At 53.0% G+C, this 20257-nt stretch overlaps 5 protein-coding genes across 5 annotated transcripts; 3 read left to right on the forward strand and 2 right to left on the reverse strand.

Annotated features, from left to right (window-relative positions):
- Window positions 1-256: 256 nt before the first annotated feature.
- On the forward strand, window positions 257-1900 carry A1O7_02524 (uncharacterized protein; the record flags this gene model as incomplete). Its single annotated transcript, XM_007756555.1, has 1 exon — window positions 257-1900. The coding sequence occupies one exon, from the start codon at window positions 257-259 to the stop codon at window positions 1898-1900; it is 1644 nt and encodes a 547-aa protein (XP_007754745.1).
- An 866-nt stretch (window positions 1901-2766) lies between these two features.
- Window positions 2767-4164, reverse strand: A1O7_02525 (uncharacterized protein; the record flags this gene model as incomplete). Its single annotated transcript, XM_007756556.1, has 3 exons — window positions 2767-2975; window positions 3035-3604; window positions 3660-4164. 3 exons carry the CDS (start codon window positions 4162-4164, stop codon window positions 2767-2769), a joined length of 1284 nt encoding a protein of 427 aa, XP_007754746.1.
- Window positions 4165-6503: 2339 nt separating this feature from the next.
- On the forward strand, window positions 6504-7441 carry A1O7_02526 (uncharacterized protein; the record flags this gene model as incomplete). Its single annotated transcript, XM_007756557.1, has 2 exons — window positions 6504-6854; window positions 6905-7441. The coding sequence occupies 2 exons, from the start codon at window positions 6504-6506 to the stop codon at window positions 7439-7441; spliced, it is 888 nt and encodes a 295-aa protein (XP_007754747.1).
- A 4508-nt stretch (window positions 7442-11949) lies between these two features.
- On the reverse strand, window positions 11950-12456 carry A1O7_02527 (60S ribosomal protein L34-B; the record flags this gene model as incomplete). Its single annotated transcript, XM_007756558.1, has 3 exons — window positions 11950-12141; window positions 12228-12351; window positions 12419-12456. The coding sequence occupies 3 exons, from the start codon at window positions 12454-12456 to the stop codon at window positions 11950-11952; spliced, it is 354 nt and encodes a 117-aa protein (XP_007754748.1).
- Window positions 12457-12905: 449 nt separating this feature from the next.
- Window positions 12906-20085, forward strand: A1O7_02528 (pre-mRNA-processing-splicing factor 8; the record flags this gene model as incomplete). Its single annotated transcript, XM_007756559.1, has 2 exons — window positions 12906-18344; window positions 18433-20085. The coding sequence occupies 2 exons, from the start codon at window positions 12906-12908 to the stop codon at window positions 20083-20085; spliced, it is 7092 nt and encodes a 2363-aa protein (XP_007754749.1).
- Window positions 20086-20257: the final 172 nt, after the last annotated feature.

Below are 20257 nucleotides of genomic sequence, written 5' to 3' on the forward strand. Positions count from 1 at the left end.
CACAGTGCGACCCTGCTACAGAAAGGCACATCCCCGATTTTGCTAGCCAAGGCGGCAAATGGGAACCTGGTCATAGTGGTCTGCACTGCCTTGTGGTGAGAATGAGGATCACATTCAACTTGGAGTGAAGCTCTCGTGTTTCTCAAGTCTTGTTGCCGAAGTTTCTCCGGCGCCACTTCTGCCTGCAAACTTGAACTTACAACAGTTGAAATTGGGCGCTGCACCGCCCGTCCTCGCTTCTGCCTATATCGCCCAGATGAGCGACGGTGACTACCCCAACAAGCGGCGGCGGTCGCAATCCCCTCCGCGGCGAATTCACGATGGCGCCCGTCAGTATCGAGACCGCCAGGCGCCCAGCAGACGCGAGCATGGCCAGCCCCAACGATGGTCCCACAAAGACCAGATGAGGATCAATCAGATGCAGGAAGATGAGCGGATGAGAGAGTGGGTTGCGCAGGAGGATGACTTTGTTCTCAAGCAGGCCAAGAAGAAGGCAGATATTCGAGTCAAGGAAGGCCGCGCAAGACCCATCGACTGGCTGGCGGTCACCCTTCGCGTTGTCGACCCTACGCGGAACCCGTTGGACGACGAAGTGGACGAGAAAGACTTGGACTTCGTGGACCCTGACAGTGTGTTCGACGACCTGTCGGAGACTCAGCTCACGGAACTGCGCAGGGATATCGAAACGTATATGAATCTGGAGAAGAATCGGAAGAACAGGGACTATTGGAAGACCATGCAAATCATATGCAAAGATCGGCAGAAGAAGCTGCGCGCATCAGGTCCCGAAGGTAGAGCAGTCAGCTCCGTTGCCGCGGATATTGACAAACTGCTGGGACCCAAGACATACGAGCAGTTGGAGACGCTGGAGGGCCAGATCCGGGCCAAGCTCGCTTCAGACGAGCCAATCGACACCGACTATTGGCAGCAGTTGTTGGACAGCTTGCTAGTTTGGAAGGCCAAGGCCAAGCTGAAGAAGGTGTATCAGGATGTCCTCGACGCTCGGTTAAAGAGCCTGAGGCAGGAGAACGAGCGAAAAGCGACTCTTGCACAGCAACAGTTCCGCAGCGCTGGGGTCGAGGCTACAGAAACCGTGCAGTACTCGAAGGACTTGGACCCCGACCCGTTGTTGGAGATAGCGTCAAAGGACAAGTCCCTAGAATTCCAGGACGAAAGCACATTCCTGCAAAGCGTCGCTGCGAGTAGACGGAAAGTGCTACACATGGGCTACGTGCCAGCGCCGAAGACGAACACCGCCGCAACATCGACACCCTCCCTCTCAACCCAGTCGCGTCCATCCTTGCAAAAATCCAAGCCTACCGACCCGACCGCCCGCTTCGACACATCCTCGCACGACGATTCCTCCAGCACGAAAGCGCTCTTCGACCGCGAAGTCGCCCGTGGCGTCAATGACGACGAAGAAATCTTTGCGAACGAGGACGAGTCGGCCACCTCGTCACAACAACCAGCCTGGCTTTCGCAGTACGGCGGGAAATACCGGCCTCGAAAACCTCGGTACTTCAACCGCGTCCAGATGGGCTACGAGTGGAACAAGTACAACCAAACGCACTACGACCACGATAACCCGCCCCCGAAAGTCGTGCAGGGCTACAAATTCCACATCTTCTATCCGGACCTGATCGATCCGACCAAGGCGCCGACGTACAAAATTATACGCGAGGGCGGCAGGAAAAAGGGCCAGACGATGGCCCCGGCGGGCGAGGAAGACACCTGCATCATCAGGTTCATGTCCGGTCCGCCGTACGAGGACATTGCGTTCCGCATTGTGGATCGCGACTGGGATTATAGTGCCAAGCATGAGAGAGGGTTCAAGAGCACGTTTGAGCGGGGCGTGTTGACCCTTCACTTTAGTTTCAAGAGGATCGTCTACCGCAAGTAGGTAGTTGTATACCATTGTTGAATGCAGAGTATGCGGCCTGCTCGGGGTCGAGACGTTGTGATGACGACACGTGCATCAGGCTGAGGTAAGGGGAGATGAGCGTGTGAGCAGGCTGAGCTGAGGCTGAAAGGCTGAAGGGGCTCAGGTCTCACTGTCGGCTTCGGTGTCGGTGTCGGTGTCAGTGTCAATGTCAGCACGGCCTGCCACGCAGGGCATCCACAGGACATGTGGCTGACGATTACTAAATCACAATACCCTCAACCATGGCCTCACTAATTATGCACATGGGATTGGTTGACTTGATTACCGCTGAGCTTCTTTCCAGTCCAAACGTGCTAGATATGCTCTAATTATGCACCTTGTTCAGTCGTCCTGCGCATGCTGATATTGTCAGCCCCCGACCCTGCATAACAGGCAATCTATATGTCCACCGAGTCACTCAAAGGTCATTCATTCCTCATACTGTACTGTGCTGTGGTCAACTAATGAGAGGCAGACTGTGAGAGATAGGACCTCGGTCTATCGTAGTTCAATCTACACTTATCGCATGAAAGAAAACAAGACACCAAGTCTACGGTAGGCGATGATCCAAAAGAAAATCGGATCTTGTCATTAAGTTTCCACGATTGTGATTCTGTTATGTATCTGCCCTTGACGCCATGTTCTTTTAGGCCAGTATGCTGATGGGGTTATCCAATGCTTCACGCTTGAATGTTTAGACGAACCGACATAGGGAGGACCGGCTTGAACGCGGACGGCAGATGGTAGAAAGTTGGCGCTGACAGTTCGAACAAACGTACTATATCTCGTAGTATGTGGCGACGAGGTAGAATGGTTCCTACACAAGTCGAACGAGACTTGAGCGCTCATGGTTCGGGTTGAGGCACTGGCTCCTTTGGTGTTTCGCGTTCGGAATCTGTGGGTTCGAGTTGAAGTTGCTTCTCCTTCTGGCGCGTGCCGGGCGCGATGCCACAGTCTTCCTCCCATGTCACGGTCTCCTTGTGCATGTCATGCCGGACCCAGGGAATGGTAATGACGACCCAGATCCCGATAAAAACAAAAGGGACGCCCCAACCTGTACGTGCCGAGTTAGCTATTCCATGTCCACTTCATGGGCCTTGGGGCGGTACCTACCAACACCATATGCCACGTCTTTTGAAACAGGGTGGATAACAACAACCACAGTACATGCAATGGCGACTATCAAGGACGGGATAGACCAGAACAGAGACTGGACCTTGATCATCCTCCGGAAGCGCGGGCTCGCCTTGTATCGAGCCGCCAGAGCTTCGCGGAAAGGCCTGCCGGCGTTGGCATTAACAGCAACGACATCCTCGATGAGGTAGTACACTCCGGGATACACCTCGCCGCCTTTCTCGGTCGAACTGATCCGGAACGGCGCTCTTTTACCGGAAAGACTCCACATGGTAAGCGCGAAGACGCTGCCTCCGATGCAGTACAATATCGCAGGGGCCGGCATGGAGAGCACACGGAGCCACACAATGTGTGGCGCGCTGCCAACAATCAAGAGTGCCGTGACTGCCGTGATGGTCAACACCGAAATCCAGTGCGTAATGTCGAAAGCCCATTTGTTGCTGGAGCCGAGAGGTCGGAAGAAGTTCTCTTTCTTCCAGAGTCGCAAGCTTCGTACTGCGAACTCCACGTAGGTAGGACCACCCCAGATGGTAGCGACAACTGCGAAGACTGGGTACAATGGTAGTCAGCAGGAGCATGGCGCAAGTAACGGGGCAGGTCTTACTGATCCATCCTTCGATGTGGCCGATGAATTTCATGGTATAGAAGAGAACGATCGGAATGACACACGCGTCGACAATGATCAGGAATATCGTGAAGAACAACTTCCATCTTTTCCAGCCGTGTCTCCAAGTGAAGGGTAATTGCGGCAATAGGGTCGGATTTTGCGCATAATATTCTTGCAGCGTGCTCGCTCTCCGTCGGAATTCTCGTTTCGTGGCGGCACGACTGTCATAATATGCGTCTCTTTCAGGCTCAGTTTTCCGCTGTTTTCTCGCCTCTTCTCTACTCTTTCTGCGTTCGGTGCCTGACATGGTACTAAGTCCCGTGTCCACTCCTCTTAGACCGGGCGTGGGCGTTTCTTCCCTGTCGAGCCCAGGGCTCTCCGGCCCGAAGTGGACATTTCGAGGCTCTCGCGCGGGAGATGAAGGACCCAGTCCATCCGGAGAGGCAAGTGGCGTCCGGTCCACTTGGATACTGGCGCGACTGCCTCGCACAACTTCCGGCATGGGGTCGCGTGGTGTTTGCTCGGTTTTCGGAGCTCGAACAAGAAGAGCGAGGAGGGAACAGCGGTCAGGGTCTCAGCTGGAGTTGTGGGGGAATGTGTATGATCGAGAGGATCCAAACTCAAGCCTCAGGAAGGCCGCGGAAAGGGTTGACCGCTTCCGGAACTCGGCGCTAGAGCGTGGTAGAGGATGATAGAGGGCACTGCCGCTGGAGGATTAGTCTTGCAGTGTCGTCACGCGTGAAATCGCAGTCGAGAGATATGAGAAGGTGAGGGTGTTGATTGCCATTTCCCTGAAGAGGCCGCTTCGGGCATGACGGCTCACTCAGCAAAGTAAGCTCGCATGCAATTGACGTCGCCCTTAAGTGCCTATGATGTCGATCGGTCGATCACAGGAATACTGGCTGGCCCGGAAGTGAAGCCTCCGGGCGCGGCGCCTTACAATGCCAGCGCCCAAAGCTTGCCGCACTTACCAAATCAATCGCCCGAGGCGCCCATCACAAAGCTGCCACGGAGGCTAAGCCGTTTGTGGCCGTTCACACCGTTGTGGCCGCGGAGTGGTCACGAGATCACGGCTAAAACTAACACCTTGGCGTCTTCTCAGAAACCTGCTTCAAGCTCAGTCGTGGGTCATGTTGTCGTAGTACGAGGTACTGTGTAGTTGCTGCTTGAGTGAGTGACTTCAGCGACATCATTGTCGCGAAGGGACAACAAGAATGCTATCGCCTCTTCAATGAGTCACGGGTCATGTCAAGAACTGTTGTTTTTGTTGCACGGTTCTCCTTGCTTTCCCACCCTCTTCTCACCTCGCAACGTCCTGCCACATCTCAGTGTGCCAAACACATCAAAGTCCTTTCATCTGACTGTGTTTCTGCATCTCCCCGAGGTTCTGGAACCTAACAATAACCCATCTTTTCTAAACCTGCAGCCTATCCTTGTTCGCAAAGCTGAAGCTCAGTTGTCCGCTAGTCACGCAGGTGAAGCAAGACTGAAGACATTGACAAGCAGCACCAGTGGCTCACAAGAGCAATGTTCTGCAGTGAATCTCTTGCATTCCTCTTCATCAGGGCAGTACCTGCGGCCTGTTGCATCCGGATCAACGCCAGCAGGGATTCAGAATTTTCGATATGGGGCGGGATGGTGTCAGGTCACGACGCGATGCACTGACCCTAGTGACTTACAAAGCCAACCCGGCAGAGTATCTCTACAGCGTCTCAATGTCCTCTAGCACACGATCTCCAATATACCCAGCAGCCTTGTCTCCGGCGATTGAAGCGAAAGGCTTTTACCTTCCACCTAGTCAGCTGACCTCTCTCCTGAAGTCATTCACAACCCAGCATGACTTGTCTATTCGTCACGCCCCGTACCATCCCACAAGCAAAGACAAAACACAAACCAAATTTTTCTGCTGCAGGATGAGCGTGGACCACTGCAGGTTGGCATTTGAGACCAAACTAGTATGCACTGTCCCGATATGACAAGCTGTTGAGCTAATGGGCGTGGTACAAAGCTCCGCATGTTACTCACCTCTTGATTGGACAGGAGATTCTTCAGGAAGCCCGGATTCCTCTGGAGAGAAGTGATACAGTATTGTACTGTACTAGCATGGAAGAAGTGCTTCCAGGCGTCTTCTCTTATGGCCCAGAAGCCATATGAGGTCGGTTCAGGAACGCCCTTGTTTGCATCTCCCGACGCCCGCTTCTCTCATCCCTCTCTACCCCTGCCTGTTTGCGTGATTCCACATGGTACATACGCACTTCAGAGCCAATTGCTTGCTCTAGCATAATACCATTCTGGCTCTGCCTCTTTGTTTTACTTCCAATCCTTAAGCACAGTTCTTTTCCCCGTTACTCATAGTCCGCGGTCCAAACATCATAGTTCTCATTGTTTCATTTTGAATACGACAGTGTGTACGTTGAGCAAATTTGCTCTGTTTACATCGGCAGCGCCTGACATATTCAACTCAGCCAACACACCAGCGTCCCAATGGGTGAAATGGCAGGAATAGATGCTGAACTTCCAAGCCATCACTATGCCCCTTACGACGACTTCGTGGACCTTGAACTCTCAAACATTATGACCAGGGCGTCGTTCAGCCATCAAACTTTGCACACATTGCCTCCATCCGTCTCTCAGCTGCAGGCGTATCAGACACAACAACATCAACCAGACATCCATTCCCTGCTCAAGCTGGAGACACAAGGAGATGTATCATTCGGTCTTCCGCACCACAGCCAAACTCACAGGATGCCTTGCAATACACAGCTTCAACTTTCGGATTTTCAGCTGGGATCAAACTGGGCGCCAGCCGTCTGCGCATATCCACAGCTCATTAATGACAGCATGGAGCACGTTCCAGGTACCACTGGTCTTCCTCTGTTCTCATACCCGACTCAACCCGCGCTTCCTCAGCCAGCAGGACAGTATTTCGTTGAGGGGAATATCCAGAGCCCTTGGTCCTCATCACCAGAATATGTCCATTGCCCCCCATTGGCGAGCGTGGAACATGACGAGGATGCCACTGATGACAAACCCTATGCTCGACTCATTTATGAAGCTTTGATGCAGGCACCAGGACATAGGATGATGCTCAGGGAGATTTACGAATGGTTTCGCCATAATACTACAAAACCGCAGGAATCCGGATCAAACGGCTGGCAGAACAGCATTCGGCACAATCTTTCGATGAACAAGGTTGGTGAAACCCCGATACTGCCCTCTGCAACCCTCTGACAATGGCACAGGCATTCGAAAATGACAGAGACAGTGCACGGGGTAGCTCTCGAAAGGCCACCAGCGTGTGGATCTTGACCAAAGATGCGATCGACAATGGCGTTCAGTCCACCACGAGATACCGCAAGACGGGAGCAGGGAAGAGGCCGTTGGGAGGTCGGATGCCCGCCATTCAACGCCAGAGAGCCGGGGCACGAGGTGGCCGGGCAGCACGAAATTCGGCCAAAAGGAGACACCAGGACCTCTCTGCGTTGACTGACCCCGCGTCCACGGCGAGTCCGTCGACCACATCGTACTCGGACTATGGCGACTACCCAAGCTTTGACTGCCACGACTTACAACCGGCCCTAAGAAGTTGGCCAATGACGCCTGTGGAAGACAACCTTGCAGTAGACGAGAACAACTTGTTCAACTCGCTATCCCCGCTGAGCAAGTTCGACCTGAAGTCGCAGAACGTCGCTTACGGGGAGGAGAACATGCATGTGCAAAATGCACTGCTGCAATCGAGGCGAGATCAACACGTCGACGACTTCAGACTTTCATGCTGAGTGAAGCCGGAGCCCGCCACTTAAGATCCGGGGTTGGAAATCATCACATTGGATACCACGTTATTGATCACCATCCCGAGCGTTAGTAGTGAAAATTTACACGAATAGGGCGCCTGGGAAGCCGAATGAAGTGGGCGAAGATGAGCAGTAAGCAGGACAAGAGCTCCTTCTGGCGGCATCTTGGTGTCATGATTGAAAAGAGCGGATCTCATAGCAAACGATCCTGGATGAACGTGCATTCGCGTTGACTACAATGCGACTTGGAGTTACGTTAGTATATGGATGTACCATTCCCCTGTAACAAGAGAACCGCCATTCCGATCCAGCTTGCAGCTGCAGGATGTCAGAGTCTAATGCCTGATGCTCGTGCTCGTGCTTGCGGTGCTACTCGCAGCAGTCCACCTCCTACCTGCCAGGTGCGGCCTGACCTGGGTTGTTCGCCTTGGCTGAAAGAGCGGGCCTGGACCTTTTGCCTCGCTGCCTCGCTGCCTCGCTATGTCCTCTTTCTCCCCAGCGAACATCACATGACCTGGCCAGAATCTCAAAATATCAATTTGCTTGACTCTTTCATCGGAAAGCCAGCAGGCCCTACTCGGCATGCTCCTCGCAAAGAAGCCCCTCGTTGCCCTTGGCTGATTGAGCAGTTCGTAATGGCTCTCGCTACCGCCGATTTCCTCGCTTGGAAAGCGTCCGTCGCCAGTATGGTCCGGTTGTGCGTTGGCAAGATCGCCTCAGACTGGTCAAAGCCGATCGTCTCCCCTGCAGTTTCTTGACTATGGCACTGGCTTACAGCAGCTTATCCCCGGAGAGGCTTGTACCAGCAAGGGCAATGAGGCCCTCCACCAAGGTTGACAACCCAGCTGTAGATTGGAGATTGTGTCGTCAACAACCCGGGGTTGGCGCACAAGACGTGTCAAAAACATCTAGCAGATAGAGATCCAAGCCCGACCTTCGGCGTTTTCTTCACACTAATGCACGCTCTCGTCGAGCGGACAACTTCTCCCGCTTCCCCGAGGATCGAAGGTTCTAAATACCGATGCTGCTGATGCACCGCCGGTGGCGTCACGGTACGGACCGATCTAGAACGACACCAGACAAGCATCGCGCAGCGCAAAGAACGTGTGGAGGAACCATGACGAATCCAGAAATCCGACAACCCCAACCTCGTCCTTACACGCCCAGAATCTGCAAGACGGCCCCTTCTCTACCGTTTCGGTTTCCGAGCACGATATCAGAGATCTCGTCCGAGCAAGCAGGATCTGATGCGAAGCTTGGAGCGGAAGCAGATCGAACTCGGTCCTATTACTCTTTCGCGTTGCCGTCTGATGATCTATCCGACGATCTCAAAAAGTCCCGGGGAGCTCGACCCACCACTGGCGCACCATGCAGTCCATTCGTTGGTCTTTGAGCTTGCCACGCTCCAGATTCGTCCCGCTTGCCGTTCAACAAGGTGAATCTCGGATCTGAGCTTCGGCCATGTGCCAGCAAAGCACGGGATGGTGATAGATCGAGTCGGTAAAGTGACGCACCCTCGATAACCCCCCTGTCGTTTCCGGTCAGTAACCAAGAATCTTCCGCTGATTTTCCCGACATGCATCTGACATGGACGGGCACCCTTGACACGCCTCGGGGGCGACCTGAGAGCCCGCAGGCTGTGCACCTGACGAAGGCGGCTGAACGCTCGCTGCTGCAGACATGTTAGCGCAGATTGGTCGCGGAGATGCGACGCATTAGCCGTCCACCCACGCTCATACTGATGTGAGACTTGGTCTCGCACCACCCCATCTCTGCATGAATGCAGCGGCACCCCCTAGGAACCGATGTCTCTCACCTCTTAAAAGAGGCGTTGCTCAGAAGAAATAGAAAGCCCTAGGTCAGCACCTTGCGAGGACACGAACACGACGTTCCCACGAAGTATGCGCTTCGCATTCTCCAAGGTCGGCCTCCTTCGACGGTTAGACTTTCGGATATCCCAAGTTTGACTTACAAGCACATGCATGATGGAGCAGAAGATGGCGCACTATCATTTCAATCTCGATTGGCGAGGATGATAATCGATCAGGCTTCATAACTCCCCGGGCGAGATACTTGCCGTCGATCATTAACTCCTCTATGCTCCACCATCTCTGCGGACCATCACACCAGCTTCCTTGGTGTCTTTCGGAATCGAACCTGAACATTATGCCGCCTGTGACACGGCCGCTTTGCCGTCAACCCGTCATGCACATTCCCGAACATCCGTATCCAGGTCGGTCAACCACAACGTGCTTGACATATGCCGCGTAACGTCTGACGCACGACCTGCCACTGGACGAATCGATGTTCAGTGGTAGAAGCATCCAGCTTGTTTCTGCTCGGATTCGTCTCGCGTCGTATCACTGGCATCAAACAACCTCGTGCAGGCTATGCTCAGCATGACACTCCCATGCCAATTTCTCGACATGTCAGTCGTCGAGGCAAGTTTCAACATGAGCATTGTCTGGCCACTGACAACCCGGCCTCGAAAGTCCCATACTATTCGCCGAGGACGGCGGTTGCAGCCAAAGTCATTGCTTCTTAGCATGCTAGAAACTTCGTACCGGGAAGTGACGCGACAATCAGCCATACTGTCTGCTCCTTGCTGCTCACTTTGCTCATGAAGCATAACTGACAACTGGGACTCCCTTGAAGGGGTGAACGACAGGTACTTCGGGCGTGTCCATCTCTCCCATTCCCCGGAACGGAGTATAATTTGGGTACTCGACCCTTAGACGGCCGCGCTTGAAATAACGAAGAGCTACAGAGGACATAGTCGGCCCTTACTGCCAAACCAACCGGAAGCTTCCGGTCTGCTGGGAGTATACTTCCTTGTCGAAATTACCAGAACATCTAAAACAGCTGCCAGGGTTTTGAGGCTTCCTTTTTGGTCACTAGGTCAAGCATCATGAGTGAGAATCTCCTATCGTGCAGATACACTTGTGTCACCAAATGTGTCCCCTCCACAACAACCTCTAGTCTTTCAGTACTAGTACGGTCTCTGTGGCGGCGGGAGCTGAGTGCTGGATGCCTGTGCCGTGGCGGCTCGTCAACTTTCTGTGCTCACTTCAGGCCGTGCCTGGCATCGGAGGCTGGCTTCCGAACAGCCAACGGCACCTGGTTCAAAATTTCACGGTGCCCATCACCGAGTAACTCACATGCCAGGCAGGTGTTCTGACAGCTTGGTCGCACAAGGGTGGCTCCCGGCCAGTACTAAACGCCCGCAGGGTTCTTCGAGGACTCACCAGCCTGGCCACCCGCAGATATGACAGATTTGACAGCGGCACTGTACCACAACCCCAGCCAAGGTCAGGAAGCTCACGTTCCGACTATCACCTCCAGCCACGGTTGTTCCGGAGGCACCTCTCAAATACTCCGTACCTATAGTTCGGAAACCAAATTCCCAATGGGCTGGCCGTGAGAAAGAGCTCTCAACTGTTTGTAGCATGTGTGGAAAGTGATCTCGGAGAAAAGGTGAGTGGCAGTCAAGGAAGTTTTGCCTCCATGCCGCCCTGGCAAAGCGTTGTGAGCCGTTTCGTGGTGCAACTAGCAGCCTTAGCCAGCAGGAACACACTGCTGCAGGCGAGGACGACGCGCATCTTGGTCGGTCGCGCTCGCTCGGCGCTCAACAGCCTGTGGTAACTCCAACTGTTTCGGCGTTGCTGTTGTTGTGCCACGATCATCTTCTGTGGCCGTGTATCGTCATGGCAGTACATACTGACCGAACAGAGCCTTCACTTTCCCAGCATTTTCGGGACATGACGGGCCGTCGAACACGTGCCAATTACAATTCAGTTGCTTCACGGGGGCCGAGTCTGTAGTCCGCCGCCTTGGAGGGCTGGACACCCGAGTGACTACCTATAACAAATGCCGCGCAAAGTCAATATCAGATTTATGTCGCCTACGTGAGGAATTGGTAAGAGGTAGGGCGACCCACGCCAAAGTCACAAGTTGATCTAAGTGAGTTGCGATGTCAGAGTAATCATCATGGTGAGACTAAGATCACTGCATGGAGCGACACACAAGGCTGGATGGTGGAGCTTGCACATCGGTCCGCCTGTGTCACCACGAGGACATACTCGATTGACCAGGTTAGGATGAACGCAACCGCTACTGGGTCGCGAAAGAACCAACGTCACGATACATGCAACAACACTGACTGATGGTAACTGGGAGATCCGCTGAAAATTTTGCTCGGCCGAGACGCTCGATTTCTGTTTCGTTTGTGATGGCTTTGTGGGATGTACCAGCCACAGCGCCCTGGTATTACCTTCGACACATCGTACCTTTTCGCCGTGAGGAGTTTTGTGCATCTGAGAGGGTTCAATAGGCCAGCGCAATTAGACTGGTTCGCCAGCCGTCACTTTCGGGAGTGGGAAAGCGATGGTCAGTGCCTGCCCTTGCCATGCCTAACCCTCGGTCGAGGTACAGCCATTGATTGTAAACCTCGTTGGATCACCAACAACCAGAACATCCCCCTGTCATTCGACCGATCATTTCTTTCCCCTCTTCTTATCCTCAGTCTCCTTGAGCACCTTCTTCACAATCTTCTGCTCCTCAATCAGGAATGCACGAACGATCCGATCCCGCACGCAGTTGCCGCATCTCGAACCACCGTATGCGCGTTGCACGGTCTTCTGTGGCCGGCTGGTCGTCGCGTATTGTCTAGGTCGAAGGGCGGGAACCTGTGGCATGATCATCAGGAATAGTCCAGCCAACCAGGCCCAGCGTCTGTGTAGGGAAACTGCTTTCTTCCATGGACGCGACTTACACCTGGGAGTTTCACACCGCAGTCACCGCATTTGGGGGCAGTGCCTCGCTTCTTGATATGTAGGAGTCTGAGCTTGCCGCCGGGAGTCTTGATCACCCGGGTATTGTTGGAGCTGGTGTTGTAACTGTGCGGCGCGGATTTCGTTAGCCATCCTCGATCTAGTCTTCGACGTGGGGCGCAAGCAAACGTACGGGTTTCGACGACGGTATTGGAGTCTGACGCCTGCCATTGCGACGGTGTTGATCTAGCAATGGAAGGACAGATGGAGCGGTATTATTGTCGTTGGTCGAGACTTGAAGTCGCTCGTGAAAATTGCCAGATGGTGGCTCCGATCGCAGTTGTGTGCCAAGAGTTTGTGACCATTCCATATTTGGAATAGCGTGATTTGACCCGCTTTGGCGGGCAAGTTGATCCTTCATCGATGAAAAGTTACAACTAGGCATCACCGCCGACCGCCAACCTCGCCGCGACGCCTTCTGCTTCCCACCAGGAGCAACGCGAGGTGGAAGTACAATTGAGGTGCTGCAACCGACATAGCTTGCTCTCTTGGCCGGAGCAGAGGGCAAGCAGCGCTTCATAAATGGTAAGCGACCTACAATCCAATCACGCCTTCCGAGAAAGAACATCGAGTTCATCCTCTCTATCAAAGCAGTGACAGCCAACGTCCCACACGACATAATGGCCTCGGTCCCGCCTCCGCCCCCGCCAGGATGGGGCGCCGGTGCACCTCCTCCGCCTCCCGGTATGGCCCCTCCGCCTGGCATGGCACCTCCGCCGCCGGGCTATCGCCCACCAGTCGATCCTCGGGTGGCCAAGTTCGCGCAAAAGAAGAAGGAGTGGCTTAGGACACAGCGCAATCGATTTGGCGAGAAACGCAAGGGTGGCTTTGTCGAGACACAAAAGGCAGATATGCCTCCGGAGCATCTGCGCAAAATCGTCAGAGATATTGGGGATGTCAGCCAGAAGAAGTTCAGCAGCGACAAGAGGAGTTACCTGGGCGCGTTGAAGTACATGCCGCATGCCGTCTTCAAGTTGCTGGAGAATATGCCGATGCCGTGGGAAAGTGCCCGAGAGGTGAAAGTGCTATACCACGTCAACGGCTGCCTGACGCTCGTCAACGAGACGCCGCGGGTTATCGAGCCCATCTTTCATGCGCAGTGGGCGACGATGTGGGTCTCGATGAGGCGGGAGAAGAGTGACAGACGACATTTCAAGCGCATGCGATTCCCTCCCTTCGACGACGAGGAGCCACCCCTGTCCTGGTCGGAGAACATCGAAGACGTGGAGCCTCTCGAGCCTATACAGATGGAATTGGACGAGAACGAGGATGGCCCCATCTACGAGTGGTTCTACGATCACCGACCTCTGCTGGACACACCACACGTCAACGGCCCAAGTTACAAGACGTGGAATTTATCGTTGCCGCAAATGGCGACGCTTTACAGATTGTCGCATCAGTTACTGAGCGATGTGGTAGACAAGAACTACTTCCACATGTTCGATCGGGAGAGTTTTTTCACCGCCAAAGCACTCAACGTGGCTATTCCGGGCGGGCCTCGCTTCGAACCGCTGTACAAGGACATTGACCCTAATGACGAGGACTTTGGTGAATTCAACGCCATTGACAGAATCATCTTCCGTGCGCCTATTCGGACCGAGTACCGAGTTGCATTCCCCTATCTGTACAATTCCCTACCGCGTAGCGTCAAGCTTTCGTGGTACTCGCACCCTCAGATTGTCTCCGTCAGGGCGGAGGACCCGAACCTGCCGGCCTTTTATTTTGATCCTGCCATCAATCCCATCTCATCTCGCTCAGTCGCGCCAAAGAACATCACGGTCAGCCATGAAGACGAGATCTTTGGTGCGGGCAATAATGAGGACGACGAATTTGAGCTTCCAGGCAACGTCGAACCATTCCTTGCCGATGAGGAGCTGTACACAAGTGAGACGGCTTCCGCTATTGCTCTGTGGTGGGCTCCCTTCCCATTTGATCGACGATCCGGAAAAATGGTTCGGGCTCAAGATGTGCCACTTGTCAAGCAGTGGTATCTTGAGCACTGTCCTCCTGGCCAGCCGGTCAAGGTTCGAGTCTCATATCAAAAGTTGTTGAAGAGTTATGTTTTGAACGAACTACATCGCAAGAAACCTAAGGCGCATAACAAGCAAGATCTCCTCAAGACGTTGAAATCCACCAAATTCTTCCAACAGACCACCATCGACTGGGTTGAAGCTGGATTACAGGTCTGCCGACAAGGCTTCAACATGTTGAATCTCCTCATCCATCGAAAGAACTTGACGTATCTGCATCTTGATTACAACTTCAACCTCAAACCAGTCAAGACTCTGACCACCAAAGAACGCAAGAAGTCAAGATTCGGCAACGCTTTCCACTTGATGCGTGAGATCTTGAGATTGACAAAGCTCATAGTTGATGCCCAGGTTCAGTATAGACTTGGCAATATCGACGCCTTCCAGCTGGCTGATGGTATTCTTTACGCTTTCAACCATGTTGGCCAGCTTACGGGTATGTACCGGTACAAGTACAAGCTCATGCATCAGATCCGCTCTTGCAAAGACTTGAAACACTTGATCTACTACCGTTTCAATTCTGGCCCTGTGGGTAAAGGCCCTGGTTGTGGCTTCTGGGCACCAGCCTGGAGAGTCTGGCTTTTCTTCATGCGAGGGATCATTCCTCTGCTGGAGAGATGGCTTGGCAACCTGCTCTCTCGACAATTCGAAGGCCGGCACAGCAAGGGTGTTGCGAAGACCGTCACCAAACAGCGAGTTGAATCGCATTTTGACCTCGAGCTTCGTGCCTCGGTCATGGCAGATCTGATGGACATGATGCCCGAAGGTATCAGACAGAACAAGGTCAATACTGTACTTCAACATCTGTCCGAAGCGTGGCGATGCTGGAAGAGCAATATCCCATGGAAAGTGCCTGGTTTACCTGCCCCAATTGAAAACATCATCTTGCGATACGTCAAGAGCAAGGCTGACTGGTGGATCTCCGTTGCCCACTACAACCGAGAGCGCATCAGGCGGGGTGCGACTGTCGACAAGACCGTGGCGAAGAAGAATCTTGGCCGTTTGACAAGATTGTGGTTGAAGGCCGAACAAGAACGACAGCACAATTACATGAAAGACGGTCCATACGTGTCTTCTGAAGAAGCTGTTGCGATCTACACAACCACCGTCCACTGGCTCGAGTCACGGAAATTCTCCCCCATTCCTTTCCCCAGCGTCTCGTACAAGCATGATACGAAGATTCTTATCTTGGCTTTGGAGCGACTCAGGGAGGCTTACTCCGTCAAAGGAAGATTGAATCAGAGTCAGCGAGAAGAGCTTGCGTTGATTGAACAAGCCTATGATTCTCCGGGAACAACTCTTGCCAGAATCAAGCGCTTCTTGCTCACTCAAAGAGCCTTCAAGGAGGTTGGCATCGACATGAATGATAACTACAACTCCATCAATCCAGTCTACGACATTGAGCCAATCGAGAAGATCACTGATGCGTACCTTGATCAATATCTCTGGTATCAAGCGGATACGCGACACCTTTTCCCGTCCTGGGTCAAGCCTTCCGACTCAGAAGTCCCACCTCTTCTGGTTTACAAATGGGCCCAAGGTATCAATAACTTGACCAATGTGTGGGAGACGGCAGATGGAGAGTGCAACGTGATGCTCGAGACTCAGCTGTCCAAAGTCTACGAGAAGATCGATTTGACTCTGCTCAACCGGCTCCTTCGACTCATCATGGACCACAATCTAGCGGATTACATCACTTCCAAGAACAATGTCCAGCTCAATTATAAGGACATGAACCACACGAACAGCTACGGTATGATTAGGGGTTTGCAATTCTCTGGCTTTGTCTTCCAGTACTATGGCCTGGTCATCGATTTGCTTCTACTTGGATTGCAGCGAGCTTCCGAGTTGGCTGGACCGCCTCAGAGCCCGAACGACTTCCTGCAATTCCGTGACCGAGAGACCGAGACCAGACACCCCATCCGACTGTACACCAGATACATCGACAAAATTTGGGTCTTCTTCAGGTTCAGTGCAGAAGAGTCGAAGGATCTAATCCAGCGCTTCTTGACCGAGCAGCCGGATCCCAACTTCGAGAATGTGATCGGGTATAGGAACAAAAAGTGCTGGCCCCGAGATTCCAGGATGAGGCTGATGAGACACGACGTCAATCTCGGTCGTGCCGTATTCTGGGACCTGAAGAACAGACTGCCTCGTTCCATCACCACGATCGAATGGGACGATACCTTTGCAAGTGTCTATTCGCGTGACAATCCAAATCTGCTCTTCTCCATGTGCGGTTTCGAGGTGAGAATCTTGCCGAAACTTCGAAACCAGAACGACGAGTTCCCGGTCAAGGACAGCGTCTGGGCTCTTGCCAACAATGAGACCAAGGAAAGGACCGCATTCGCGTTCTTGCAAGTGACCGAAGAAGATATTTCAAAGTTCAATAATCGCATCAGACAGATTCTCATGTCGTCTGGGAGTACTACTTTCACCAAGATTGCAAACAAGTGGAACACCACCTTGATTGCTCTGTTCACGTACTACAGAGAAGCTGCTGTTTCCACCGTCAACCTGTTGGACACCATTGTCAAGTGTGAGACGAAGATTCAGACTCGTGTCAAGATTGGCCTGAACTCGAAGATGCCTTCCCGTTTCCCGCCTGCTGTATTCTACACACCAAAGGAACTGGGCGGCTTAGGCATGATCTCCGGTTCTCACATCTTGATTCCGACAAGCGACAAGCGATGGTCCAAGCAGACAGATACTGGCGTCACGCATTATCGATCGGGTATGTCTCATGATGAGGAGACCTTGATCCCCAACATCTTCCGGTACATCATCCCTTGGGAAGCCGAGTTCATCGACTCGCAGCGAGTATGGACGGAGTATTCCCAGAAGCGAATGGAAGCAAATCAGCAAAATCGCCGTCTGACGCTCGAAGATCTCGAGGATAGCTGGGACAGAGGTCTCCCCCGGATTAACACGCTCTTCCAGAAAGACAGGAGTACCTTGTCCTTCGACAAGGGGTTCCGGGCTCGCACCGAGTTCAAACAATATCAACTGATGAAGAGCAACCCTTTCTGGTGGACGAGTCAGAGGCATGATGGAAAATTGTGGAACTTGAATGCCTATAGGACGGATGTCATCCAGGCGCTGGGCGGCGTCGAGACCATCCTGGAGCATACTCTGTTTAAAGCTACGGCGTTCCCTTCGTGGGAGGGTCTCTTCTGGGAGCGTGCCAGCGGCTTCGAAGAATCGATGAAGTTCAAGAAGCTTACCAACGCGCAGCGCTCTGGTCTCAACCAGATTCCGAACCGACGGTTCACTCTGTGGTGGTCGCCAACCATCAACCGTGCAAACGTCTATGTTGGGTTTCAGGTCCAGCTCGATCTGACTGGTATTTTCTTGCATGGCAAGATTCCAACCTTGAAGATCTCTTTGATCCAGATTTTCAGAGCCCACTTGTGGCAGAAGATCCACGAGAGCGTTGTCATGGATCTGTGCCAGGTCTTCGATCAAGAACTCGAGCAGTTGGGGATAGAGACTGTGCAAAAGGAGACCATCCATCCCAGGAAGTCATACAAGATGAACAGCTCGTGCGCAGATATCCTGCTCTTCGCCAGTCACAAGTGGAATGTCACACGGCCATCCCTGCTGTTCGACACCAAGGATCAGATCGAAGCAAACACGACGAACAAGTTCTGGGTCGACGTCCAGCTGCGGTACGGTGACTACGACTCCCACGACATCGAACGCTACGTCCGAGCCAAGTACCTCGACTATACGACCGACAGCATGAGTATCTATCCCTCCGCGACTGGGTTGATGATCGGCATCGATTTGGCATATAACCTCTATTCTGCCTATGGACAATACTTCCCCGGTCTGAAGGCTCTGATACAGCAGGCCATGGCAAAGATCATGAAGGCCAACCCGGCTCTCTATGTGCTACGCGAGCGCATCAGAAAAGGTCTTCAGCTCTATGCCTCTGAGAGTACACAAGAGTTCCTCAATTCTCAGAACTATTCGGAGTTGTTTAGCAACCAGACGCAGTTGTTTATTGACGATACCAACGTATACAGGGTGAGTAAGACATTCTCCTCTTTGATGCATTCAAAGACTCCTCTCCCCGAGCTCCAGTCAAACAGTATACGTACTAATATATTTGTAGGTGACCATCCACAAGACATTTGAGGGGAATCTGACGACGAAACCGATCAATGGTGCTATCTTTATATTCAACCCGAAAACTGGCCAGCTGTTCTTGAAGATCATTCACACCAGCGTTTGGGCTGGTCAGAAGCGTCTTGGACAGCTAGCCAAGTGGAAGACGGCCGAGGAAGTAGCAGCGCTCATCAGATCTCTGCCCGTCGAAGAACAGCCCAAGCAGCTGATTGTCACGCGGAAGGGTCTCCTTGACCCACTGGAGGTTCACCTGCTGGATTTCCCCAACATTTCGATCCGCGCTTCAGAACTTCAGTTGCCCTTCCAGGCTGCAATGAAGGTCGAGAAGTTGGCGGACATGATTTTACAAGCCAAGGAGCCACAGATGGTGCTCTTCAACTTGTATGACGAGTGGCTGAAGACGATCTCCTCGTACACGGCTTTCTCGAGGCTGATCCTCATCCTGCGCGCTCTGCACGTTAACACGGATAAAACCAAGCTGCTTCTGCGACCTGACAAGACCGTCATCACTCAGGCACATCACATCTGGCCCACGCTGTCGGATGAAGACTGGATCAAGGTAGAAGTCCAGTTGAGAGACTTGATCCTCAACGACTACGGCAAGAAGAACAATGTCAATGTCCAGTCTCTGACCAGCAGCGAAGTGCGCGATATCATCCTGGGTATGGAGATTTCGGCGCCGTCCATGCAAAGACAACAAGCTGCCGAGATTGAGAAGCAGCAACTGGAACAGCAACAGTTGACTGCCGTGACCACCAAGACGCAGAACGTCCGAGGTGAAGAAATCATCGTCACCACCACGTCTCAATACGAGCAGCAATCCTTTGCGTCGAAGACCGAATGGCGAACCCGAGCCATTGCCACCTCGAATCTCCGAACTCGTGCGAACAACATTTACATTTCCGGTGACGATGTTCAGGAGGCCGAGGAATCGTACACTTACATCCTGCCCAAAAACGTCCTCAAGAAATTCATCACCATTGCCGACTTACGTGTCCAAGTGGCTGGGTACCTCTACGGCTCGTCGCCGCCAGACAACGACCAAGTCAAGGAGATTCGCACAATCGTGCTGGTGCCTCAAGTCGGCTCCACACGCGAGGTACAGCTGCCGCAACAACTACCTCAGCACGAATATCTGAAGAACATGGAACCCTTGGGCATAATCCACACCGCGTCGGGAAACGAGACATCTTACATGCCGGCCTCTGACGTGACCATGCACTCCCGCCTGATGGCTCAGCATCCGACGTGGGACAAAAAGACAATCACCCTGACCGTCAACTTCACACCCGGCTCCGTCTCGCTCAGTTCGTGGTCTCTCACTCCGCAGGGCTACACGTGGGGTGCCCAAAACAAGGATACCCAATCTGACAACCCTGCTGGATTTTCGACTTCGTTTGGTGTCAAGACTCAACTGCTCCTCTCGGACAAGATACGCGGGTATTTCCTGGTCCCCGAGACGGACGTGTGGAATTATAGTTTCATGGGCGCGCAGTTCTCGACCGTCGAGAAGAGACCTGTCTATGTCAAGATCGACACGCCAAAGAGGTTCTATGACGATTTGCATCGGCCGGTGCACTTTAGCAGTTTTAATGAGCTGGAGGATATCTGGGCGGATCGGGAAGATGCTTTTGCTTAGTTTGGCACTGGAGGAGGAAAAGTCGGTATTTGTCGAGCAGAGCTTGGTGCAAAACGTGGCAAGTAACACAGTACTGTAAGCATGATGGGTTGGTTGGAGAAGGTACTGTATTTGTGATCACCACTGACCAGTGGATACTGGTCGTCAGCTTTGAACAAATGTACTATAACAC

The sequence above is a fragment of the Cladophialophora yegresii genome (assembly GCF_000585515.1).
Source record: "Cladophialophora yegresii CBS 114405 chromosome Unknown aczIN-supercont1.2, whole genome shotgun sequence".
NCBI classification, from domain to species: Eukaryota; Fungi; Ascomycota; class Eurotiomycetes; order Chaetothyriales; family Herpotrichiellaceae; genus Cladophialophora; species Cladophialophora yegresii.